The sequence below is a fragment of the Amphiprion ocellaris genome, chromosome 21, assembly GCF_022539595.1.
Source record: "Amphiprion ocellaris isolate individual 3 ecotype Okinawa chromosome 21, ASM2253959v1, whole genome shotgun sequence".
Taxonomy (NCBI): domain Eukaryota; kingdom Metazoa; phylum Chordata; class Actinopteri; family Pomacentridae; genus Amphiprion; species Amphiprion ocellaris.
Window position 1 is genome coordinate 798,849 of NC_072786.1, and position 26,271 is coordinate 825,119.

Here is a 26,271-nt window from a genome sequence, read left to right on the forward strand (position 1 = left end):
ATAATTATGATGCTAAAAATACATTTTTGCTGACATTTTTGTAGAATTTATTTATTTTTCTTATTTTTATACAGGTGAAAAAAGATAATTTAATTAGTTCATTTTCACAGTTTTTGTCATTTCAATTTGAACTTTTTTTATCTTTATTGATTTGTCTCTTTATAATTTTAAAAAAAACAGCATTTTGATGTGTGTATTTGTCTTCATTTTAATTTATCTTTTTCATTTTTTTCAGTATTTTTGAACTAGCATTTTCTAAATCTGTTTATGTATGTTAAATTACTTTTGAATCTCATCACAGATTTTTTTCTTTTTCATATAGCTGCAATAGAGTGGCTGTATACAGGTGCTACACAGATATCATTATATTTTTGATTGTTTATAATTTTATATGTAATTATTTCCATAATTCAAAGTAAAGATTCGTTAACGATCAATAAAGACAAAAGTGGTCCGTGTGAATCTGAACACGTCTCTTTAATGTTTGTTAACACAATCTTTCAGACTTGAAACACCGCAGGATGCAGCTCACACAGAGTTTGGGTGGAACAGGTTCCTGTCATGTGACCCACTCAGGTCAGCTGATTGCTCACCTGGCTGCTGTTGGACAGGTGAGGCTGCTGGCAGTGTTCCCAGCTCACGGGTTTGATGTTAAAAGAACGTTCCCTTCTGACTCAGTTTCCACAGCGCAGCTTCGCCAAGTCACATCTGGAACCTGGACAGATGTGACCTAACCTGCAGTGGGCGTGGCCTCATCTGGTATGGGCGTGGCCTCGGCGATGCCGTGTTCTGTAACGGAGTCTGAAGGGGAACAACAGGAATGTAGTTCGACTCAGAGCAGCAGCTGTTTGAAGGTTCATTCATGACAAAACTGATGTTTCATAGCAAGAATAAACGGAAGAGAATCAGTGAAAGTCTCGTGTTGATGAGTTATTTATAATTTAGTACGTCGGTAACACGGTTAGCATATTTCTACACACATTTAAGTATCTTATTTTAAAAGTTAGAATCTTGTGCAGCCAGGTTATTTTATCCCTTTTGTTTGATTGATCACAAACATCTGGATCTTGTGCACAAATGTTCGTATCTTGTTAACATAAGTTTGCATCTTCTGCGTTCAGATGTTGTTCGTGAAAACATTCGTACGTTGTGTGCAACATTTGTGTTTTGTGCAGAAACGTTCCTCTCTTGTGCACAAGTCAGCATCTTATTTCAGGGTTTTTGTACATGTTGTTGTTAAATGGATCTAAAACTCTGTTCACACAGGACCAGAACCACCTGGAGACCTCATAGGATTTAGAAATGAACCCTCACATTTGGGTTTTTTACGATGCTTTAACTCTAAATAAACCAAGTCGGAGTTTTACTTGACTTTACTGACATTATCTATGACTATGTTGTTAACATGCTGCCACTTATTAACCATCCAGACAGTAAAATGTTTCTTACTGCATACTGCTAGGCATTTACCATCTAATGATCCTTTAAGATTTTTAACAGATTTGTTCTTTCTGTGAATCGGTCTTTGTGAATTTGCTAAAAATGCTTAAAAATTTCACTTTTAATCGCCAACCGACCTCCAAAACTCTGGAAAAAAGGCAAAAGAAAGGTAGAGCAGGTACTGGGTTTACGACGTCCTCAACCTACGGCATTTCGTGGTTACGTCGCCATCTCCCATAAATTTATTCAGAAAGCCTCGTTCCATCATTCCAAGGAACGGCGACATTAAAACAAATTTTATATGGGATTAGTTGATGAGTGGAGCGGATGAATACATCGTCACGTGGCGCTATACGAGGAAGACGGCTGTTTATATTTGGCGGTTGTACACCACCTTGGATTGTGCTACATTCGCGTTCTTTCATTTGTTTTTTTTGGAAACTTTTTGCCCTTCATTATGGCTCCCCAGTGTAAGTCTTCTGATGGCAGAGCTTCAGAAGACCACCGTGTTAGTGTAGGTGAGTGACATATGTACTTATGTACATATCTGAGTTCCGACTTACGGCGAAAATTGTGTTAGGTTGCGCCGTAGGAACAGAATTCCAACTTAATGGTACTTGTCCACCTGATCCGTCAGCTTCCTGCATCCCATTCATTGTCTATGTGAAAACAACATGTTGCATACTGGTTCCGTTGTGGTGCATCTCTCCGGAGCTCATTTGCATAAAGTAGACTCAAGTTCTGCTTTATGCAAATTCGATGCAGCATGTGGAAATCCGAAGCATCGCAAAACTTTTGTCAAACGTCTAAACTAGCAATTGATGAACTAAATTGAGGACAGATTCAGCTACTGAACAGGTTATTTCTCACCTCAAATGCTTTCAGAAATTCTTTTCTCTGAACTGTTTTTGTAATAAAAGAAAAAGTTTGTGACTGAGCCGCCATGTTGGTCCGACGCTTCTACCGGACTCGAGCTGATAGCGCTGTCATGTGACCATCTAGTGGCCCGCTAGTGACCGCCCACCAAGCAGGAGATATTCAGATTCGACGCGTTTACCTGTGAGAAAAATGTAATAGGTGGACACGTACCATAAGTCAAGACCCTACCGTGCTGAGAAAACAAAAAACGATGAAAAAAAACATTGACCAAGATGTCAGTTTGGGCGAACATTGTCACAGGACTTCTATGTTCAGTCAAATGTGGTCGAGAATTTGTGGTGGAAGTTTTAAACAAATTTTGGTCACAGAAGACTCAAAGATCTCAGCTGATCGTTACAAACTACCAGAGGTCAGCAGGTAAAACTGGTTCTGTGTGAAACCATCTGACTCCAGAGTGGATCGGTAGTTTTGTCATGGCTGAACGTCCACAGCTCGCCTGGTCGTCTGCTGGATTCTTGCTGAGGATCTAGAAAACACAGAAACTCTAGAAAACACTGAAGAAAACATTCAGGAGAAGCTTGTGACGCCTGCAAAGCAGCAGCCGAGTCCACAGTTTGACACGAGAAGACAGACTTCTGCAGGTTTTTTAAAATGTTTGAGGAGTTTCCGACACAGTCGTTGAAGTAGCACCATGTGACCCTGTAGGCGTGGCCGAGTCCTACAGCTTGACTGACAGGTGCCTGGTCCAATCAGAGAGTCTCCAGTCCGTAAAGAGTTCTGCGGTTGGTTTCTGGTCCGTGAACGATGTGTTGGCAGATCTTGGAGTCAGACTAAATATTTTCTATATATATTGTTTTCTATTCAACACCATATCCACTTTCATTTATACAATGTTTACTGCAATCATCTTCATTTAGATTCAAAAATATCTTTCAGAAATGCAAAACAAAAAAAACATGATGTTTCTCAGGATGTATTTTTTCTACTGTGCTTGGATGGACGGTGGATTCATGGCACTATGACGTTAATCACTCTTCGCTCACTCTTTACTCGATGTGGAACAACTCTTCACTGTTTATTTGAATAACTTTAACATCTTTTAGCAGCATGCTAAACATTAACTGGAACATCACGAATAGCTAAAGCCTCAAACTTAGTAGAACATGCTGAAGAAGAGCAGAGACGAACAAACCCCTCACATCACGTGGAACCAGATGTTCATGAGCAACCGACCTGTTGATGATGCCACAGAGGAACCGGCAGAGAGGAACCATCATCCAGCTGCACAACCAGAATGGGAAACTAAAAGCTGAGTCCAAATGTCCACGCATACTCAACACTGGCTACAACGGGATGATTCCCAGGAAGTACAGGAGTGTTTGTTTGTTTGTAGCTTCAGAATTAGACATGCGTAAGTTAGTATTCATCCAGTTAAGGAACGGTGATTGGACCACCAATGAAGACTACATAAAATCGAAAATTCTGGAATCAATCTCTTCTGGTTGAGGAAAGCAGTCATACTTGCTTTAGCTAATTATTTTGGGATTGGTTCTAAATGTGGCATTTTTAATAGATTAGTATCAGCACCAATCGAAGCCTGAACCTTTGTTAACATCTCCACATCACACAGCTGTCAGAAAGGGTGGTGGACACTTTAAATTCTCCCAACTGGAGGTGATTAAGCACCATAGAAGTCTTTGTCATGGTGTCCGTTGCTAGCTAAACTCCCACAATGTTCTGTGTGTGATGCCTCCTTTGGTCTCTACAGGATTAAACAGGAAGAGGCTCCACTCAGTGGAACAACCAGGTGCTACAGCTAAACTCAAAAATGACCAAAACAAATTTAGTGAGTTGTAGTTGTATTTTGTAGGGTAATGTTCATGTGAACAACCCGTCATTTCAGCTGCTTGTAAAATACAGTTTGGTTATTGAAGACAGTCATACTCTCAAAAGTCCTCTTAAGAAGCTACATGCAGTATTTTTCCTCATTGGTAAACTGTGGAATTAGGAAGCTCATCCTTAAGAACATGTCTAATTTTGATGCAAATGTTGAGTCTAGAAGTGTAAAATTTGGACAGTTGGATTCAGCCGCAGAAATTACTCCTAAATTCTGACCGAAACAATCCAAGTTTCCTAAACTGGACTCCAGACAAACTTTCAACAGCCTTTTTTTTTGTCTTTCTTTACCTTCACCCACAGATAGAATATACAACATGTCCTGTAAATAATAAACCCTTTGATTCAGGTCACAACTTGATCTTTTATCTGCTGCCACCATCAGTGCAAACTTAAGTTAACTGATGTTATTCACTTTTCTCTTGTGCATTAAACACTCCAGCCTATGGGGGGCGCTATGTGTGGAGGCGTTTATCTTTAGTTCCTGGTTGTGGTGAAGGACTAGTTTCCAGCTTTGCTCCTCACTCTTTGGTTGGTGTTACTCATCTACAGCGTTCTGCCCACAGACTGACGGATGCAACAAATCAGCGACGAAAAGCTTGATACCAAAGCGATGCATTAGCTGGAATTTTTTCTTTTTTTTAAAAAAAATTTGCCACCGATACATGAACACGCGAGCGAGCAGCTACGCTAAGCAACGTCTTCACGGAGAAACAAACTCCGGCTCAAAATCTACAGTGAGCTCAAACACAAGAGGATTACCACCATAGAACAGTAGTTTGGTCTTTTTTTTGGATCAAAATAAATGATTTAAAGTATACTTTGATATATAAGCAATAAAAAATAAGTAACATCTCAATACTCCAATAATAACTCTTACATTAATATTGTGCTCATTGGGTTTCTATCTCTTTACGTATATTTTATTAATTCTTGTAGATATTTAAATATATTATTTTGCCTGTTTTGTGTTCCCGTGCTGTAGGAACTGTACGGCACTTCCAGCTCTCGACAGTGCAAAGACCTCATCAATATGGTTGATGAACAGAGACCTGATCACCGTGGCTGATGGGAGTGTGGAAGGCAATAAGTGGTCAATGAGCAGATGGTATGAGGCTGACGGTTAGCACCACAGAAGGTCCAGAGGGACAATCCACTTCAGAACTTTAGGAGAGGCGATCAAATCCAGATGGTCCAGAACCACCATCCACTTGAAAGGCTGAGAGCAACCATCTACTTCAGGACGTCTGGAAGGCCGATCCACCTGAAGGCCAGGAGGGATGATGCACTCCGGACTTTAGAGAATTTCCATTCATTCCAGGAGTCTAGGATAGATGATCCACTCTGCAACTCCTGGAGGGACCATCCACTTGAGAAGGCCCGAAAGGTTCAACTTTCTCCAAAAGTCCAAGATGAATGACAAAACTCCAGATGGCCATGATGGACCATCAGCATCAGAACACCAGGATAGATGATCTACTCCAAAACTCACAGAGAGACCATCTTCTCCAGAAGGCCAGGAATCTTCAATTTGGTGAGCCACTCCAGAAGTTAGAGAAGGTCCATTAACTCCGAAAGTCTAGGACAGATGATCCACTCTAGAACTCCTAGAGAGACCATCGACAGGAGAAGGCCAAGAACATTCAATTTGACGATCCACTCCAGACGTTAAGAAGGTCCATTGCTTCAAAACTCCCAGACAGATAATCCACTTCAGAAGTCTAAGAAGGTCCAATCACTTCAGGAATCAAGGACAGATGATCCATCCTAGAACTCCTGGAGGGACTATCCACTCCAGAAAGTCAGGAAAGTTTGATTTTTTTCCAAAAGTCCAAGGGGGATGACATGACTCCGGACAGCCAGGATGTAACATCAACTTCAGAACTCCGGGATAGATGATCCACTCCAGAACTCTTGGAGGTTCTGTTCCTTCCAGTAGGCCAGGAATCTTCAATTGTCTCTAGAAGTCCAAAAGGGACGATACACTCCAGACATTTAAGAGGGTCCATTCACTCCAGAACTCCAGGACAGACAGTCCACTCCAAGACTCCAGCAGAGGCCATCCACTCCAGAAGGCCAGGAACATTCAATTCAATGATGGACTCCACATGTTAAAAAGGTCCATTCACTCCAGATCTCCAGGACAGATGATCCACTCCAAAACTTAAGAAGGTCCATTCACTCCAGAAGTCCAGGAGGGATCAACCACACCAGAAGGCCAGTAACATTCTATTTTCTCTAGAAGTCCAAAAAGGGACGATTCACTCCAGATGTTTAAGGAAATCCATTCACTCCGGAACTGTAGGACAGATGATCCACTGTAGAACTGTAGCAGAGGCCATCCACTCCAGACAGCCAGCTAGATTTATCTTTCTTCAAAAGTCCAAGAGGGATGACTAAGCTCTAGAAGACCAGGTGGTCTACAAGATTTAGAACTCTCAGAAGGGTAATCCATTCTAGAAGGTCAGGAGAGACCATCTACACCAGAACTTCAGGGGAGAAGAGTACCTCCTGAGGGAAGGTCTAGGGCAACCATCTACTCCAGAAGGTCTGGAAAGCCAGGAGGGATGGTGTGCTTCAGAAATTCAAAAAAAGAACCAACCCAGGAAGTTCAGAAGGTTCATTACTCTAGAACTCTGGAAAAGATGACCCACTCCTGAACTCCCAGAGACACCATCCACTCCAGAAGGCCAGGAACATTTGATTTTCTCTAAAAGTCCAAAAGGGACGATCCACTCCAGAGGTTTAAGAAGATCCATTCACTCCAGAACTCCAGGACAGATGATCCACCCTAGAACTCCAGGAGGGAACATCCACTGCAGGAGCTCAGGAATGAATCGCTGCTCCAGATGATCAAAAGGGATGACTCAGTCGAGAAGTTCAGGAAGAATGATCATTGAATGATACACTCCAGGAAGCACTTCAGTGGAAATGTGAGTCAAACTTATGTCCAATGAAACACTGAGTTGGGGGGGTGATGGATCGACAAACAGAAAGACGGGACCCTGTAAAGTACCGGAGGTCTTCAGGAGACACTGTCCTTGTTTTCAGACATGAATCGTGGTTCAGAGTTATTTTGGGCTTAGCGGCACAGAGACAGTCTAGAGTGTACATTAGTTAGTTCTAGGGTTTTAATCCAGTCTTTGCAGGCTCTGAGTGGTTTAAAAGGTTTGAAACCAGCTGAGTCCTGATCCAAAGAGGTTCAAACCAGTCTAAGGGTAGCTGGTCACTGCAGCCTGTTTCTGGGCCAGACGTCGCAGCTCCTCCCTGATAGCCTTTATAAGGGAGGCGGAGGTGTGGGCGGACGGCGAGGCATCATCCGGCGGATACTCGGGAGTCGGTGAGGTCAGGAGGAGAGGTGGAGCTGACGGATCCCGCAACGAGGAGCTGGGCATCTGGAAAACTGAGGAAGAGGAGAACTCAGGAAAGGACAGCACCTGTGGGGAGAAGAGAGACAGAGAGTGAGGAAGGTAAGGAAGCCACAACCAGAAAATCAAGAGCATCTATTTATTCATCAGCATCCAAAGACGACCAGTTTTAACAAGTTTCTAGTCATTTTGGAGAGGTTATTTTGGACCATTTTTATGTCATTTTTGACCAGTTTTGAGTCAACATAACAATGTGTGTCCTCATGTCTCCTGATGATGCACTGCCCTTCTACCAGTTGAAAATGTTTTAGTCCAGCCATGACCAGAAGACTCGCCACAGACACTCTGGATGTCTGACAATGTGATTCTATCTCCCAAAATTTCCCTTAACTTCAATGGGTACTTCAGCCGAAGAAGCATCATGTTCCTACTGTCCTGTAGTCGTATCTCAGTAGTAGAAATGGCATTTGTTAGAACAACAAATATTTATTCCCCAATTTTGAAAATAATGTAAAGAATCTAATAAAATACTACATTTATATTTTTGTTCAGCATATTTTGTTTGACTTTATGACTCACGCTTTCTCTGCTGGCTCCCGGTCTGGACAGGTCCTGGTCTGAGTGCTGCTGGTTCCAGCTGGAGCCGGTGGGCCCAGACATGCTGCGACCCACCCCAGGATACGCACCAATCTGACTGGACAGGCCCACCTGGGTCAGGTGGTGGAGCTGTGCACCTGGAGGTCAATGAATTCAGTCAGTAAATGCAATAAACACAACAAATGTTTGCCACCATGTGGTAGAGGGTCTGTGGGTTTAAAATGTGTTGGGGATGGATGGGTTGTAAAGTTTCATGACTTTTAAACATCAACAGTGTGTGTGAATATGTCACAGTATGACTGTACCTGTGCTCCCCCCTACAGGTCGTGGTCTGGAGGAGGAGGGAGGGTCCTCGTACTGCCCTCTGCTGGAGTAAACTGAATCCTGCAGCTGGTCTCCAGTAGAAACATACACTCCAGAGCTCAGGCCCTGCCTGGATGAAACATGCAGAGAATCAGTGCTGGTTCAGGTCCTGGACCTGGTTTTAAATGTGCTGACACTGACCTCTGCAGCAGACCCTGGACCAATGAGGGCGACATCCCCAGCTCCGCATATCTCTGCATGAAAAACAGAAAGACCAGGACATGAACACTGAGCATGGATGATGACAGAATTATTCTGTAGCTTCAGCTGCAGACCGACACACTCACTGCAGAAAAGGGGCTGTGAGAGGGGGCTGCTGGGTAAGAGCCCCACTGCCGGCCCGGGGGCCTGGCCTGAGGGGAAGGGCTGGGCAGGGCAGGGCTTACCCCGCTCACCCCGGTGCTGCCCTGTGAGGACGGCGATACCAGGGCGAAGGCGTCGTCCAGGAGAGAGCGCATCTGCTGCCGAGCCTCTTCAATGGAGGGCTGGGGGGGCATGTAGGGGGGAGGGGCTGGGGCGGGGTCAAACACCTCATCAGTGGGGGAGGGGCTGCCATGGTCGGGGGGCAGGTCGGGGTCCGACTGCAAGAGATCAGACAGAATCTTAGCGTGCTGGGGTTTACCACAACGACGTTACCGTTTGATGGTTAAAGTCCGGTCGTATCACCATGTAGGCCACGTTGTTGAATCCTGGGTACTTTCTGTAGGTGGCGCTCTGGTCCGTCAGCAGCCGGTCTCGGTCTGTATCAGGAAGACTTCCAGGTCCTGGTTGAGCCCGCCGACCCCGAGGAGAGCACCTCCCTCTGGACAAAGAAGCACAAAGACAGTAAGACTCCAACAAATAAAATGCTTCAAGTCTTTGTAGTAAAAATGCTGGATGTGATGTTGGAGGGTCAATCAATATCAATCAATAATCAGCTGAAAAGGCTCCAGTAAATGTTTATACACCATGCTGATGAAGCCATTCTTTAACCACAGCAATCATCATTCACCACACAATTAGCTACATTAGCATTTGGGCTTCAGGATGCTGTACTGGTAGAGTTGTGCTCATTCTCAATTAATGAGTACTAGCAGGAACCCATTAACCTTCACAGAAGTCTTTGTCATGGTGCCTGTTGCTAGCTAAACCCTACAACGCTCTCCGCTTGCCAACGTGATCTACCTGTAGTCCGATTTTTTAAAATCTCAACCACAACAATCTCCAAGCAACAACCTGCATAGTGAAAATGTAAAGTTTTGATTGCGCAGTAAGGGAACCCTGCTAGACTCTTCTGTGAATGATTCATCTTAAAGACAGTTCTCATCATCGTGCATGCAGATGTTCCACCAAAACAATTCCCTTGTCACTATCTTGCTAAGACACCATACCTTAGCACTGCCCAGGATGATTGGAGATGATTGGATGACTGGGTTAAAGAAATAAAAACAAGCCAGAGAGATGTCCCCCTGTAGCTAACTGACGAGGTGCAGTCAGACCATTCTACAATGCAATGGGTCAACACTAGAGAATGGTCTGACTATACAAGTCTACCACTCGGGTAAAGTCTCACCTTTTCCTGGAGTCGGTGGGGGTGGGCGAGGGGGCGTCGGCTTGCAGGATGCAGTCCATGTGGTCATGGGCAGAGCTATAGAGTCGCTGTGCCACCTCGCTTTGGACCGGTCCATCTCCAAACGCATCCATGATGTCGTCCATGGAGGGGAACTCGCACTGGCCCCGCCGCTTGGCTCGCTGTCGCAGTTTGTTCCTGTGATGCTCGATCTCTGACTTGTGCCGCAGCGCCACCTGCAGGAGAACCGGCAAGAATACAAGTCAGATTTATTCGTGAAGCGTTTTTAGAAACTGCTGGTTAACCCTCTGAACCCCAAGAAGTTTCTGGACGTTGAACGACAGAAATCTAAGACATGAGCTGAATTTCTTTAGGATAATTTTGGCTGTTTGTGGTCAGTTTGTGCCTCGTTTTTCTTGTTTTCTGTCTGGTGTTAGTTGCTTAATGTCTCTTTAGGACACTTTTATCTCTGTGATTGTTTTGTCTCATTTTTGTGCCTCATTTCTCTTGTGGATTTTCTCTTTTTTTGTGTCATTTCATGTCTCTTTTAGGTTGTTTTATCTCCACAAAACCTGAAATAAACACATCCAACACTGTAGAAAGGTGTTACCAATTGTGGAAAAAATGGTCTCTACAAACCACAGATATTTTAGTACTTACATCTTTAATTTTTTTGTCTGTTCAAACACTACATGCAGTTCAGCCCAAAAGTCCCTGAACAGACTGTTGGTTGGAGCTTTAACACCATCTGTTTAATGCAAAAGCTTTATTTTGAATTGAATGAGACATGGATTTGTTGGATCATTTTTCCATCAGAAGTACCTGTCACACGATTAGTTCAAGGACTGATGAGTTGAAAATGAAAATCCAACGATTCTTTCTGTTTTTACAGCTTCTGATAAATGGTATGATTATGGAGATTCAAAGGTTTTCAAGGGGAGTGTTTGGTTGGTGTCATCGTCCCACCTCGGTGTTGACCTTCTCGGTCAGCGAGGGGCTCGGCTGCAGAGAGGGGTGTAGCGGCGGTGGACTGGGTCGCGGCTGCATGGCAATGAGCTGCACCTTGTTGGCCTGATGACGGGTGCCATCGGAGGAACCACGGGACAGACGGTCGACATGGTCAAAGATGGAGGACGAGGACAGGAGTTCGTCTGGACCGCTACCAGCTGGACCGGCTGGAGGAGGAGAGGTCAGAGGTCAAAAAGGGTTGGCAGTCAAACTGTAGGTGTTAGCCTGCCTTTAGCCACTCATTTTAAGCTGCTTTCTCCGCTCGTTCACTAGCTTCAGCTTGTATTTTCAAAATCCCCTTCACCACAGTAAACCTAAAGTTTCTACCAGGTTTTGGATCATGCAGTAGATTTGTGTTGTAGTTTTCTTTGGCAGTTTGACAGTTTTTACCTTCCTGCATGCAAATGTTCCACTAAAACACTTCTTCCGTCATTATTCAGAACATGATTTGTGCATTTTGTGTCTCTTTTTGTCATTTTGTGTCTTGTTTTTGTCTTTTTATGTCGTTTCCATCATCCAACAGTGTTCCTACAGAATGTGTAGAGCAAAGCTATGTCCTCTCTTCTATTTTCCATCTCTTCATCCCATTGTCAGCCTTGATTGAACGTCTCCCTCCAGCTCATATTATCAGGATCAGACTAATTCTTTGGACTGTTTTCCATCAGTCAGTTTGTCCTCTTGGTCAGCAGTAACAGCTAGCTGAATATCTAGCTTCTGCTGCCGTCGGTGTAAACGTACCCATCTTGTTCCTCCCTTCAGGTTCGAAGGCGTTAAACAGAAAAGATAAATGGGGTTTAATATTGTTAATATAATAACATTTCATGTTGCTATCACAAACAGTGTCTGACCATTTTTGGACGTCTTTCTGTGCTGTTTCGCGTCACTGGGCGTGGCCACAGGTCTGGTGCTCTCTTCCGCCGACTCCCTGCCGCTGGATTGGTCGCTTCCTAACGAGTCGCGGTCTGACGGGCTGAGCCTGATGAGAGACATGACAGGTGAGTTAGTTTATTATTCTAACCATCCTGAACCCTGTTTAAACCTTCTGCTGCCTGATTTGTTCACATGATGTTCAGTTTAATCTCGTAAATACAGAATTCAGGAGCATTTTTGTGTTTTCAGTTAAGTTGGTGTCTCTATGTTGACATGCATCAGCTGAGGAGTCCAGAACATTTCACCAAATCAGACAAAGAAAGAAATGTTTTTTTTTATCAGTTTGCCATGAACCTAATCCCAAACGTTCGTTTACCTGTCTGCTGAGGACGTGATTTAAGCCACAAATTCTGTTTTATTCATCAGTAGGTCTCAGGTTTTCTTAAACACATTAACTCTGGTTGGAGGTCATTAACCTCCAGAGAAGTCTTTGTCATGGTGCCCATTGCTGCTAAACTCCCACAATGCTCTCTGCTTTAACATGAACTGTAGTCTGAGCTACGTTGGTTTTGTCAAGACTAGTTACAATTTTAGACATTTCTGCAAGTGAACAACAACCTTCAGACATTTTTAGAAAGTAGCTTTTGATGACCAAGGTGTGTTTGTTTGGACATTTTGAGAAATTTGGGACAGTTTTACATTTGTTTTGGGAAAATTCCAACACTTTAGAAAGTCAGGACATTTTCTGAACATTTAACAGGAAGGTAAAGTCATGTAAAATCATCCTGACCTTCCCCTGCGGCGGCTCGACCGGGCCACCTTGGTGGACGACCCTTTGGACTTTGGGGTGTTGAGATCTCCGGCGTCAGAGGGCGTGGCCTCTTTGACGGGTGCAGGTAGGGGGCCAGGCTCCTGGATCACCATGATGTCGTCTTTGCTGTGCTGCCCCAGGTGAAGCTTGGCGAAGTCGAAGCCTTTGACGCTGGGAGCCTGAAGCTGAAAGAAGACAGACATTTGAGCCGGCAGGTTGGTTTCATACCTGATAGGTGAGGTGAACCCGTCTCCTGATGACCTCTGACCTTCTGCCGCTGCTGGATGGTGTTGATGGCGTCCGGCTGGAACTCGAGCTTCTCGGAGCCGCACAGCTTCCAGTAGAGGATGATGATGATGAAGACGGCCAGCAGGACGGGGACGACCACGCCGACGATCAGCCAGATGCTGCTGCTCTGGGTCTCCGCCGGGGGGACGGAAAGAGTCTCCACAGCTGGACAGGTGAGGACAGGTGAGACGTGTTGACACTATCCAACTTGAAATTATATTCATCAGCTTTAGGTGTGTTTGTTTGATTGGCCAGATGGGTTTTATTGGATTAAATTGATGGTGGATGTTCAACAGTTTAAGTGACTGTTGGAGCCATTTTTTCACTAAATGAAGCAGTTTGAATTCAGGAAGCTGGATGTAGAGAAAGGGCGGTAATCATGACAGTGTTTTGTTTTTATGTTGTTTTCATGGAAGTTATTAATGGATGTCTAATCCTTGAACTCTAAAACAAACCACTGGGTTTTATAGGCATGTTTTTTTTAAAATAAATCACCAAAATGCCGCCATTTATCAGCCAAACACTAAAAAGATTTTCAACTTTATGATGGTCTTTGAACATTTTCGGTTTGGAAAGGAATCAAATCCAAGGAAAAAAGTTGGGATATTTCATCAAAGTCACTTTATTCTGTGTCTTTTTGAATTTAAAAAAAATATATCTGTTTGCTTCAAACGGATTCTGTAAAAGAGAAAAATTCTGCACTCCTCGCCATGTGACCAACAGGTACCTGGTAAAAACTCAGAGGTTTAGGATGAGCTGCAGGCAGTGTTTCCACAGTATGAAGAGGAGAAAGTTGTTGGGAGATACGTGCAGCATGGTGAAACATCTGTCTACAGCTGGCGTTATATAAATAAACTGAACTGGAGTCAGTTTCCATGCAGCCTCTCAGCCAATCACCTTCTAACTCCTGTATGTACATTTCATAGACCATCTCCACTGCAGTTCTGATGAAGGTCAACAGGTGGAAATGTTAGCATGTTAGCATGTTTTCTACGTTGTCCGTTTGGTCTGATTCTTCCCTTTTCCTTCATCCATTCAGTGTCTAAACCACAGACATCCTGGTCCTGGACCGATCGGTTCTGACTCACGTTGGGCCAGCGGTCTCTGGACTCGGTGTCCAAGGACGATGGCGGCTCTCTGCAGGTCCAGGCGGTTCAGGGTGGCGGCGGTCACCTCGGCCGGGATCCTCTCTCCATCTGGACCCTCCATGAAGTAAAACACCTCCAGGGGACGCTCTGCTCCGGACAACCGGGACACCCGGACCACCTGAGAACAACAGGTGAGGCTCAGTCACAAATTCTGGTCTTTAATGTTTGGTTTGGTTTGGTTTTGAACACACAGGAGATGCATGAAGAGCTCAGATACACAAAGTTAACCTGCACTGTATGATGTATGTACCTGTATGTGTGTGTATACCTGTATGATGTGTTTATATACCTGTATGATGTGTTTATACCTTCATCTGTATGATGTGTGTGTACCTGTATGTGTGTGCACCTGTATGATGCGTTTATATACCTGTGTGATGTGTTTATACCTTCACCTGTATGATGTGTGTGTATACCTGTATGATGTGTGTGTATACCTGTATGATGTGTGTGTACCTGTATGATTTGTGTGTACCTGTATGATGTGTGTATACCTTCACCTGTATGATGTGTGTGTAGATCTGTATGATGTATGTATGTACCTGTATGATGTATGTGTACCTGTATGATGCGTTTCTATACCTGTGTGATGTGTTTATACCTTCACCTGTATGATGTGTGTGTATACCTGTATGATGTGTGTGTATACCTGTATGATGTGTGTGTACCTGTATGATTTGTGTGTACCTGTATGATGTGTGTATACCTTCACCTGTATGATGTGTGTGTAGACCTGTATGATGTATGTACCTGTATGATGTGTGTGTATACCTTTATGATGCGTTTTTATACCTGTATGTGTGTATACCTTCAGCTGTATGATGTGTGTACACCTGTATGATGTGCGTGTATACCTGTGTTGTGTATATACCTGTGTGTATAGACCTGTCTTGTGTTTACACCTGTATTGTATACACCTGTGTTGTGTAGATGCCTGCAGATTATTTACACCTCTATGATGTTTGTATATATCTCTGTTTTCTGAACATCTGTGTTGTGTATACACTTGTATGTGTGTGTACGTACCTGTATGGTCGTGTATATACCTGTATGGTCATGTGTACACCTGTATGGTCGTATGTACACCTGTATGGTCGTGTGTACACCTGTATGGTCATGTGTACACCTGTATGGTTGTGTACATACCTGCAGACTGTTGTTGCCCACTGACGTGGCCCTCCTCCAGCGCCTCCTGCTGGTCTCCTGCAGTCCTTCCTCAAGCAGCAGAGCCAGACGTCTCTCCAGTCGAGCTTTGAAGCTTCTCTCAGCCACCAGCTGCTCCTGGACTCCCAGCAGCACTGAAACCACACAGACTGGAATTCACTGGGTTCTCTGGTGGAACGTCAGTTTTCTACCACAGAACCCCTTAAATCTGACACACAGGTGTAGAGTCCAGGTGGTTGGTTGTTACCTGTTCGGACCCAGGTGGATCTCAGGTGGTGACTCGTGTTCAGCTCAGGGTAATGAAACGCTGTTAACACAAATCACACGTTAACAACACGGTTAATAAAAATAATCAATTAAGACAAAACATTTGACATGTTTCAGTCTTTGTTAAAAGTTTGTTAAATATGTTTTTTGTCAAGATCTTTGCTTTTGTTCATAGTTTGTTTACTGCTTTTTTAAACCAGATTTCCTCTTGTGTCACTTGTGTTTTTATTTCTGCCTTTTGTCTGTTTTTCCCTCTTTTGCTCTCACTGGTTTCACCACTAAACCCTCTGTGAATATGTTAATATATCATTCATTATATATAGCTCATCTTGTTGTCTTTGAGTTTCCAGTTTGTCCTAAATTTTTGTTAAATGAGGTTTAACATGGAATTATTGTAAATGTGTTTTCATATGTTTGTTAAATGTTTGTTAAAGGTTGTAAATGCATTCTAAATATGTGTCTGTGTCGTACGTTCTGCAATCTGCAGGGCAGGAAATCCAACGTAGAAGCTGAACTCCACCAGGGTGAGCTTCCTCAGGTGTTCGCTGACCTCCGACCCCGGCAGGTAGTCCCGCCCATCACGCACTGCAAACGTGATGTCAACAGGAACCTTCTGCTCCGCCGCTGGCCGGGCCAAGCCCATAGTGATGTTCAACAGCTGTGAGACGCAAGAAGACAGAAGTGAAAGTGAAGTCAGACAGGTAAGACTCCCCTGTACAGACTCACCTGTACAGACTCACTTGTACAGTAAGACTCACCTGTACAGTCAGACTCACCTGTATGGTGACATTTCCCACCTCGTGCGCTCTCCTCCGTGTCTCGGCGTACGCCAGCGTCAGGCCCCTCTCCACCCGTTCGCTGAAGTTGCAGACCCGGACGTCGATGTGGGCGGGGACAAACTGCAGCACCGAGTGGATCTGGTACCTGAGGTCAGGTACAGTGTAGAGCGGCGACACGGTGGGAACCGGACCAGAGCTGCGCGGTGGCCGGCGGAGGGCGTTGATGACGGACATAGCGGTGAAGATCAACGGTCCCGACACAACGCGAAAAGCAAAACTGGACGGAGTTCTGAGGAACTAAAGAGAAACAGGAGACGGACAGCTGTCAATCATCATCGGTTCATTTATTATAATAACAGGAAGTTAAGGTTTGTGACCTGATGGAGCAGCAGTGGAGGTGAGATGTTCGTACCTGAAGCTCCACCGAATGGTTGAATTCTCTCTTCAGAAGATCTCTGACCTGACTGAAACCAGCCGACGACCCTTTGGAGCTCACTGTAGAACACAAACACAAATACATCAGAAACGCTGGTGAAACATCAGCAGAAGACTGTATTTTAGTAGAAATATGGATCCATCCATAGATAAACACTTATAGGAACTTTATGGAGACACAATAACACCAACACTTGAAAAGTTTGCACTTTTTGACATTTTTAAGTGCATACAATTACTCATTATTGTAATTTTTAGATTATTTAGAGTGGTTTGGACCAAATTTTGGGTAATTTTAGACAGATTTTAAGTCCAAATAGGAAAACAAACTAGTACTCAATCTTACTTTGGTCAAATTTTGAGTCATTTTGGACAAGTTTAAAGACAGAAATGCTAAAAACTGGAACCCTGTCTGGTCAAAATTTCCACACATCAGATTCTTCTGATGTTAGAGCCTCATCAGTTTGTGAAATGTGGACCAAAGACTGGATTTTAGAAGAAATATGGATCCATCCATAGATAAACACTGACAGGAACTTTATGGAGACACGAGACCAGCCTGGATTAAAAATTTTGCACTTTTTCCATTTTCAAGAGCCAATAATTAAAACCGTGTCCTCGCTTTGATCCATTCAATCATTTAGATCTGCTCCAAACTACTCCGTCTCTGTCGTCACTACATTTCATCAATCTGTGGGAGTTTTATTTCTGGAGACACTGAACCATTAACATGGCTTCTCAGGACTACAAACATGAAATTCTTTAAGTACTTAGCAGAACGAGGCGGTGGAGCAACAACCTGACCCACCTGCAGGTGCTGTCATGTGACCCTTACCTACTCGGACCAGGTACATCTCCGGCTTGGTGACGTTGCACAGGTACTGCCTGGTGGGCGGGGTCTGGGCCACTCTGGGCGTGGTCACTGGGGGGGCTCTGGTCAGGCTGATGGCGGTGATCTGGGTGGTGGTGGTGATGGCGGTGGTCGCCTTGGTGGTGGTGGTGATCCTGGAGGGCGGAGCCTTCGCTGGCTTCTCCATGACAACCGAAGGCCTCTCCGGTCGGTCAAGGCGGGTGGGCGGTCCCAGCGGTGGAGGGGGAGGCACCCGGCCGGTGGTGTTGGACGGAGGGTATCGACCCGGCGCTGGGGCTCGGTCTTTGGGTCTCGGAGCAGGCGGTGGAGGAGGGGTGGATGGAGCTCTGGGGGTGGTTGATGGAGCCTCACCTGGGAGGGTGGGTGAGAGGGTGAGGGGAGGCGTGGGACCTGATGGGGGACGTTTGGGTTCCAGTATCGGAGGAGGACCAGGGCTCAGGGATGGGGTCGGAGGAGGATGGTGGGTTAGGGTGGTTGTTGGACTGATGGGGGGTTTGGTGTCGGTCCGGTTCAACCGATTCAGGTCCTTCTCCCTCTCCCTCTCCCTCTCCCGGGCCAGCAGGTTGGTGTAATACTCCAGACTGTTCATGTCCGGCAGCAGCAGCTCCGTCGGCTCCAGCGGCATCATGTCCTCCAGGTCGTACTCCTCCTCCCAGGTGGGGAAGACATCCGGGTGGGCGGGCCGAGTGTGCAGGGGGATGCCGGGGGTGGAGGAGGAGGGCGAGAGGGGCAGGCGGGAGGAGAGGGGGAGGGTGGGCCTGGTGGGAAAGGCGGTGTCGTAGGAGACCCAATCCCCCTCGGCGTCCTTGTCGTAAGGGTGGCTGGGCAGCGGCGTGGCCAGGGCCAGCTCCTCGCCGTCGGGCACCATGAAGGACAACGTCTCCAGGTAGTCGCCGGAGCCCCAGGCCTCCTCCAGGGAGGGGCCCTGCTCCCACGGGGGAGGAGGGGTGAGGGTGGGCTGGCTGTGGGGGGGAAGGGGAGGCGGCAGGCTCGGCGACAGGAGGTCCGGGGGCCTCAGCAGGAGGTGGATCCCCTGAGCGCCGGAATCCAAGTCCTCCGCTGAGCTGGCACCGCCGCCATTACCGTGGTAACCAGAGTCTGAGGGCTGGATAGGGGAGGGAGGTCTGGGAGGGGAGGATGATGGTGATGATGATGGCTCTGACGAAAGCTCAGCTGTCTTGTTGAAGTCAAACACACCTGCAGGACAGAAGGACAGAATTCAGGTTATGTCTTCCCAGAACACCCTGAAGAACCTGAAAACACCTGAAGATCCCCAAAACACCTGAAGATCCTGATTATACCCCAAGATCTTGATGGCACCTGATGACCCTAATTATACCTGAGAACCCCAATCATACCAGAGGTTCTTGACCAAATTTGAAGATCCTGATTAAATTTGACGACCATGAAAACACCTGAGGATCCTGAACAAACCAGATGAACTCAGAAGGCATCCAAGGACCTCAAATACACCAGAAGGTCCCGAATACACCTCAGGATCTTAAATATACCTGGCGACCCAAAGTACATCTTGGGGACCCTGAGCATGCCTGTGAACCTCGACCAAATGTAGGAACCCCAAACAGACCTGAGGATTCTCAATGTAACTGAGTATCCTGACAACATGTGAAAGTCCTAAATACACCTGAGGAGCCTGTTCAGATCTGAGGACCTTTGACTCTGTTTCCAGTGTTTATGCTAAGCTGTGCTAACCAGCTGTGTGGAATCATCTGGTTTAGATTGTTGGACTGATCTCTAACCAGTCCCTCATAGAATTCGCGATGTTGCGATTGTGACAATCAATGCAAATTCAATCAATCTCTGTGAATTCTGCAGGACTTTGCAATTTTGTCCAATCACTGCAACTTTTCCGCAATATTGGCCCTCCTCCCGTGAGTTCCACCAATCATAGCAGTCCAAACATAATGCACGTACGTCACCGGATTCACTTCCTGTTTGTAGTCTGAAGATGCAGACATGTCTCATTCTAATGTCTCTCATTTACCAACAGAAATTTCTGCTGAAGACCGTAAAAACAATTCCCTGATGTTCTTCACCAAAGCGTAACTAGACTATTTTACACCTGTGCAATATTGTGGTGGAAAACAAACGGAAACCATCGACTGACAAACACTTTTCTACCATGAAACATGTCAGGAGAATGTCTGAAAGGAGCGGAAACAGACCAGACAGATCATCGTGATGGAAGCTGTCGATCCAGACCAGTACTACACCTCTACCAGACCAGTACTAGACCAGTACTAGACCAGTACCAGACCTCTACCAGACAGATCATCATGATGGAAGCTGTTGATCCAGACCTCTACCAGACCAGTACTAGACCTCTACCAGACCAGTACCAGACCTCTACCAGACCAGTACCAGACCTCTACCAGACCTCTACCAGACTAGTACCAGACCTCTACCAGACCAGTACAAGTCAAGTACCAGTCCAGTACCAGACCTCTACCAGACAGATCATCATGATGGAAGCTGTTGATCCAGACCTCTACCAGACCAGTACTAGACCTCTACCAGACCAGTACCAGACCTCTACCAGACCAGTACCAGACCTCTACCAGACCTCTACCAGACTAGTACCAGACCTCTACCAGACCAGTACAAGTCAAGTACCAGTCCAGTACCAGACCTCTACCAGACCTCTACCAGACCAGTACCAGTCCAGTACCAGTCCAGTACCAGACCAGTACCAGACCGCTACCAGACCGCTCCTAGACCTCTGTCAGACCTCTACCAGACCAGTACCAGTCCAGTACCAGACCAGTACCAGACCGCTCCTAGACCTCTGTCAGACCTCTACCAGACCAGTACCAGACCAGTACCAGTATAAACCACCGTGATAGAAGCTGTTGCATCCAGATCTGTTGCTGAAACAATGAAGGGAAGTTAGACTCATTAACTAACATGACGAGCCGTCAGCGTGTGTGTGTGTGTGAACACGTGTGTGCCAGGAAGTGAAATTAACTTTTTAAGACACTGACAGATATGTCCAGATATGATTCCTTCAATAGTAAATGATCATTTAGTGCCTTAAATCTACCAGCCACTTCCTGTTAAACCAGTATCTGGCTGCTGCTAGTTTCTCACCGTGGTGTACCAGCTGGTGGAAATGGGTTGGAGTGTTAAAGAATTAGTTTAAGAAGTATTTTCAGTTAAAATGTTGAAACATATTCAGTTTCATCGCAACAAATATGCTCAAAACATCGCTTTTTTTTTTTTTTTTTTTTTTTTTAAGAATAGCTGCCGCGAATTCAGGCATTTTAGGCCACAACAATCTAGAAAAACACCCACAAAATCCTGGAGGCACTGAATATCTGACTGATAATTACCAGATTAATGACAGTTAAAGAAGAAGAAATCCTGTTGTTAATGACATTGATGTGCAAATGCAGGTTTCCTGCACACGTCTTCACACCTTCGTTGGTTTCATTACTAAGCTCCGTCCTCTTTCGGTTTGGAACGCTGCATCTTTTCCTCTTTTTTTTCACCTCATCTGCAGTGAGTTTAAACCTATTTGTCTTTGTGTCACACACACCAACACACACTCAGCCTTGACTGAGGCTCTTTCATCTGGTTCTCGGCCTCGTTGCCGTGGTGACGCCGTGCTTTGCGGCAGCATCACGTGCCGAATGGAGACGAGTCATTGGTATTCAGAGGGCGATGCCCTCCAACACACGAGTGGATGGATGGATGGATGGATGGATGGAAAGATAGATAGATAGATAGATAGATAGATAGATAGATAGATAGATAGATAGATAGATAGATAGATAGATAGATAGATAGATAGATAGATAGATAGATAGACGTACTGCTAAATAATTATTGACTTTTATTTTTCATTTTGTCTATAAAATGGTATTTCTTGCTAGTTTTGGTCTCAGATTCATGTTCCTAGCCCATTTTACAGTCTAAAAAATTAGAAATATCTGACTCTTTCCCCTTAAAATATCCCTTAAATACTGATTCTAGCGTCTCACAGCTGCAGCTCCAACACACAGAGCAGGATGCAGCAAAGATCCTCTGTAGGATTCAACCCAGGAAGCCTTGTTCCACCACAGGGGGGCGTCCTGCACCACAGGAGCTCCCATGTTCACCTGGTTGGATGTTCACCTGCAAACCTGCTACTCTGGTGTCACCAAGACACACAAAATAACCACAAAAAGCCACAAATGACCGTAAAAGATCTAAAATAATCATGAATAGTGTCACATGTGACCCTGCAGCTGCATTTCCAGCTTCAGCAGCAGCTCCTACAGCTTTTATGAAGAGAAAATCTCTAATAATTTCTCTTTCAAATAATGATCTATAAATACTTTTGACTGATTTAAATCCAGTAAAACAGTGTAGTTTTACAGCTAAATGTTGCAAAATACAGATTTTTTATGTGCATTTAGTTTTATTTTAGAGTCAGCGTGTAATTTATTATTTTTCTGTAACTTTAAAATATATTTTCTGTAATTGTTTGCAATTATTGACCTTTTTCAAATGCTAATAGTCATTTTCTTTTAAATAACCACATTTTTTGTAGTTTAACAGACTCCATCATTGTAGTTTTTATCATGTGGAGCAGATTTATGAATAAAGTTGTCTTTATTCAAACTGCCTCAAACTGAGATGCTTCAATCAAAGCACGTCTCTCAGGGTCTGGATCTGATTGGATGATCGATGTGTCACTTTAAACCTCCACGGTGTGACATCAACAGGTCGTGTGACTCCCTCAGAGCGTGTGTGTGTGTGTGTGTGTGTGTGTGTGTGTGTGTGTCTACAGACTGACTCAGTAACGTGGGAGGACGAGGACATGGAGATAAAATAAGATTCCTGCAGCTTCACTGAAACCACTGATGGCGGTCTGACTGAATGTCCTTATAAGGAAATGCACGTGTCACTTCCTGCTGTGCACAGGTAGGTCAGAGGTCAGAGACAGAACAACACCCTGAAACATCAGCAGAATATGATGAGCTGTTTCAACCTTTAGTGTCTAGACTGGATATGTGTCAGCGATCGACTGTGAACAGACAAAAGAACCACCACGAGAGAAAAAATACACCACAAAATGACACAAAACTACAACAGAGAGATGCAAACTGACCACAAAAAACACAAAATGACCACAAAGAGATGCAATATCACCACAAAATGACATAAAACAACCACAAGGAGGTACAAAATGACCACAAACGGACACTAATCCACCGCAAAGAGATGCAAAATGACTAGAAAAAGACAAAATGACTACAGAAATACACAAAATGCCACAAAGCCATACAAAACAACCTCAAAGAAATGCAAAATTTGCACAAAAAACACAAATCTACTCTCAGATGTGCGTCATTTTGGACAAAAGCGTCCGCTAAATGAAACTGTAGATTTGTAGAATTGTAAAACAACCACAAAGAAATGCACACTACAATTAACACAAAGATAAGCAAACAACCACAAAGACACAAAAAATGCCACAACGACAAAAAAATTACAACTAAGACACACGAACAGCCACAAAGCAACACAAAACAACCACAAAAAAACAGAATATGGACACAAAAACTGAAAAATGACACAAAACAACCAAAAAGAGTTGCAAAATAACTATAAAATGATTGGAAAGAGACACAAAATGACCACAAAGAGACAGAATATGACCACAAAATGACAAAAAACAACCACAAAAAGACACAAAATTGCCACAAAGCAACACAAAACAACCACAAAAAGACAGAATATGGACACAAAATGACCAAAAAGTGACACAAATAAACCACAAAGAGATGCAGAATGACTACAAATTGGCACAATATGACCACAAAGAGACACAAAACAACCACAAGGAGACACAAAACGACTGCATAAAGACACAAATGACCACAAACAGACATAAACCAACCATAACGAGATGCAACACCACTACAAAATGGCACAAAATGACAACAGACACACAAAAGAACCACAATGAGATGCAAAATGACTATAAAATTGTTAGAAACAGAGACAAAATGCCAACAAAGTTACACAAAATGACTGCATAAAGACACAAATGACCACAAAGAGACAAAAATCAACCATAAAGAGACACAACACAACCACAGAAAGATAAAATAAAGCCACACAATGACAACGAAGAGACACAAATAACCGTTAAACATCTAAATGTCCAAATGAGCCAACAGAGCGACTAGCAGGTCGATGCAGTGAAACTCTTCAGTTTACCTGCAGCAGGTGAGCTCGAGGTCACCACGGAAACCAGCGTCCCGACCACCAGCAGCATCACGCCGAGGGTCCGTCTGCACGCCGAGGTTCTGGGGTCCGTCCTGGTCCTGGTGCTGGAGCCGGGGCCCGGCAGGATCTCAGGGTCCATGGTCCTCAGAGGGCCACTGGTCCGATCCCGGTACAGAGAGCCGAGGGCCCGTCAGGAGGACCTGGTCACATGATCAATAAACAATAATCACTTCTCTAATGAAACACGTGACTCTATAGCGCCCTCTAGTGGCCACACTGTTCATTACAGCAGCAGGCAACAGTTTCTGAACAGCAACTTCCAGACTTTAAAAAGCTTTTAAAGAACTCATAGAACATTGAGAATATTTTTCACAATCATGGAACGTCTGGAGAACGTTCACTAATGTAAAAAGATTAATATCACAAGTTTATCTCACTTCAAAGCTTTAGAATTCACATTAGAACCACAGAGTCTGTAGGGAGGAGGCCGGGGTGGATGGATGGGTCAAAATTTTAAAAAAGACAAATAAGTAACAAAATGACTAAAACGAGACACAAAACAACCACATAAAGTAACAAAAAGACCACATAAAGACACAAAACAACCATATAAAGACATGAAACAACCACATAAAGACACAAAACAACCACAGAGGCATAAAACAACCACAAAGAGACACAAAACAACCACAAAGAGACACAAAACAATCACATAAAGACACAAAACAACCACAAAGACACACAAAATTACCACAAAAAGATGTGAAATGAGGTGTGTAGGGAGGAGGTCGGGTGGATGGACGGGTCTGTTTCAAACTGAAAGTCAACTTTGCAGCTTTGAACCTTTTCAAAAAGACCCACAAACACAGATGAACTTTTTTTCATGACATTTCATGTCAGATAAACACATTTAGATGTCATTTATAAACACATTTATACAAGTTAAACAGAGCAGGAGTCTTAATAAACTCTGAATAAAGTCAGCGTGCAGAGTTCCTTCGTCGTGTTTTAACCTCGACCATGGAACATTCAGAGGAACAAACCACCTAAATAAAGTCAACTATTTCATCAAAAAAACAGAAAATAAAAGCAAATATTCACATTTTCCCATCATTTCTGTAACTCTGCATCATCTCAGCTCAGTTCTCTGGTCGCTTTTATGGTGATTTTCATTTAAAATAAACCTTCATGTTCGGATTTTAATCCAATAATCAATACAAATAAATAAAAACCCTAATAAAACACAATAAAAAGACTTTCAGTTGCTTTCAAACTGAACTGACCCACTAACATCCATCTGGAACTGCTGCTCATTTACTGATCCATTCATTTATTATTTTCCAATCATTGGTTTTGTCTAAAAAAAACAAACAAAAAAAAACAACAGAAAATGAGTTTTGATCATTTTTCTGATCAAAGTTTTCTCTGATTATTTCAATTTTTGACATTTCTGCTTAAATAAATGATAAAAGCTGAGCCGGATGTGAACTCCTGCAGCTGTTTACCGGTTCTGGTCTCAGGTCCGGTTCGGATTAAATCATCTTTTTACTTGCTGCTGCCGTTAACGTAACCAAACCGGAACCATCATCCTCCGGTTCTCTGCCGGGGCCCGGGTTTGGTGTGAGGCCCCGGCTCGGTTCTGATCCGGTCCCGCCGCTCATCCAGCAGGTCCCGGGCCGCTCACACCTCTCGGTTCGGTTCGGCTCGGCTCGGCCCGGTTCGGCCTCCTCTCACACTGACCCCATTACCGTGAACGTCCTCCGCTGCAGTCCGTTAATCAGCCTCCGTCCCGGTAGAGCTGCACAGCCTCCCTGCCCCGGTTACCGGTCCGGCCCCGGTCCAGCGTGCTATAAGGTCCTGGAGGATCCGGTGCAGCAGCGACTCCTCCCCGCCTCCCGGAGCCTCCCGGAGCCTCCCGGAGCCTCCCGGAGCCTCCCGGAGCCTCCCGGAGCCGCCGGCCGCAGCTGGAGCCTCGAACAGCCGCAGCAGCGAACCGCCCTGAAACCGCCGAGAGGAACCGAGGCGAGCCGAACCGAGCCGCGCTGTCCCCTTCCCAACCCGGTCCCGGTACCGGAGCAGAACCTACCTGCCATCCCGGAGATGCGGTTCGGGCGCGTCACGCCTCTCCAAGCCGCGCGGCGCGCTCCCTGCGCGGTGAGGAGGAGGAGGAGGAGAGCTGCAGATCTTCCTCTTCAGCCCGGAGTCTTCCTCACCGAGCCTCCACAGCTCAGTCTGTCGGTTACGGTCCCGGTCCGGTGGTTTAGGGCGGTACCAGTCCTCCCCGGTACCAGTCCTCCCCGC

The 26,271-nt window shown here is 44.9% G+C and overlaps 1 protein-coding gene across 3 annotated transcripts; it reads right to left on the bottom strand.

Moving 5' to 3' along the window:
- Nucleotides 1-458: 458 nt before the first annotated feature.
- On the bottom strand, nt 459-26,195 carry si:dkeyp-27e10.3 (UPF0606 protein KIAA1549). 3 transcript variants are annotated; one of them, XM_055006757.1, is made up of 21 exons: nt 26,057-26,195; nt 23,962-24,170; nt 17,698-18,930; nt 16,840-16,922; nt 16,446-16,724; nt 16,120-16,306; nt 15,629-15,688; nt 15,364-15,515; nt 14,158-14,335; nt 13,050-13,234; nt 12,761-12,966; nt 11,949-12,076; nt 11,839-11,853; nt 11,059-11,267; nt 10,096-10,328; nt 9,210-9,345; nt 8,831-9,124; nt 8,685-8,737; nt 8,486-8,613; nt 8,163-8,317; nt 459-7,652 (listed from the first exon to the last, which is right to left on the bottom strand). In XM_055006757.1, the coding sequence occupies exons 2-21, from the start codon at nt 24,107-24,109 to the stop codon at nt 7,428-7,430; spliced, it is 4,287 nt and encodes a 1,428-aa protein (XP_054862732.1). In that variant the 5' UTR covers nt 24,110-24,170; nt 26,057-26,195; the 3' UTR covers nt 459-7,427. The 3 variants fall into 3 exon arrangements, with proteins under 3 accessions (XP_054862732.1, XP_023129603.3, XP_035805656.2); XM_023273835.3 differs by having other exon boundaries at nt 16,425-16,724; XM_035949763.2 differs by lacking the exon at nt 11,839-11,853 and having other exon boundaries at nt 16,425-16,724.
- Between the last annotated feature and the right edge of the window lie 76 nt (nt 26,196-26,271).

Coding starts and splice junctions, on each gene's coding strand:
- si:dkeyp-27e10.3 (XM_023273835.3), bottom strand. CDS start 24,109: ATGGACCCTGAGATCCTGCCGGGCCCCGGCTCCAGCACCAGGACCAGG. Junction 12,967..13,049: donor CCATCCAGCAGCGGCAGAAG/GTCAGAGGTCAT, acceptor GTCTTCTTTCAG/CTTCAGGCTCCCAGCGTCAA. Junction 8,614..8,684: donor GTCCAGGGTCTGCTGCAGAG/GTCAGTGTCAGC, acceptor TGTTTCATCCAG/GCAGGGCCTGAGCTCTGGAG.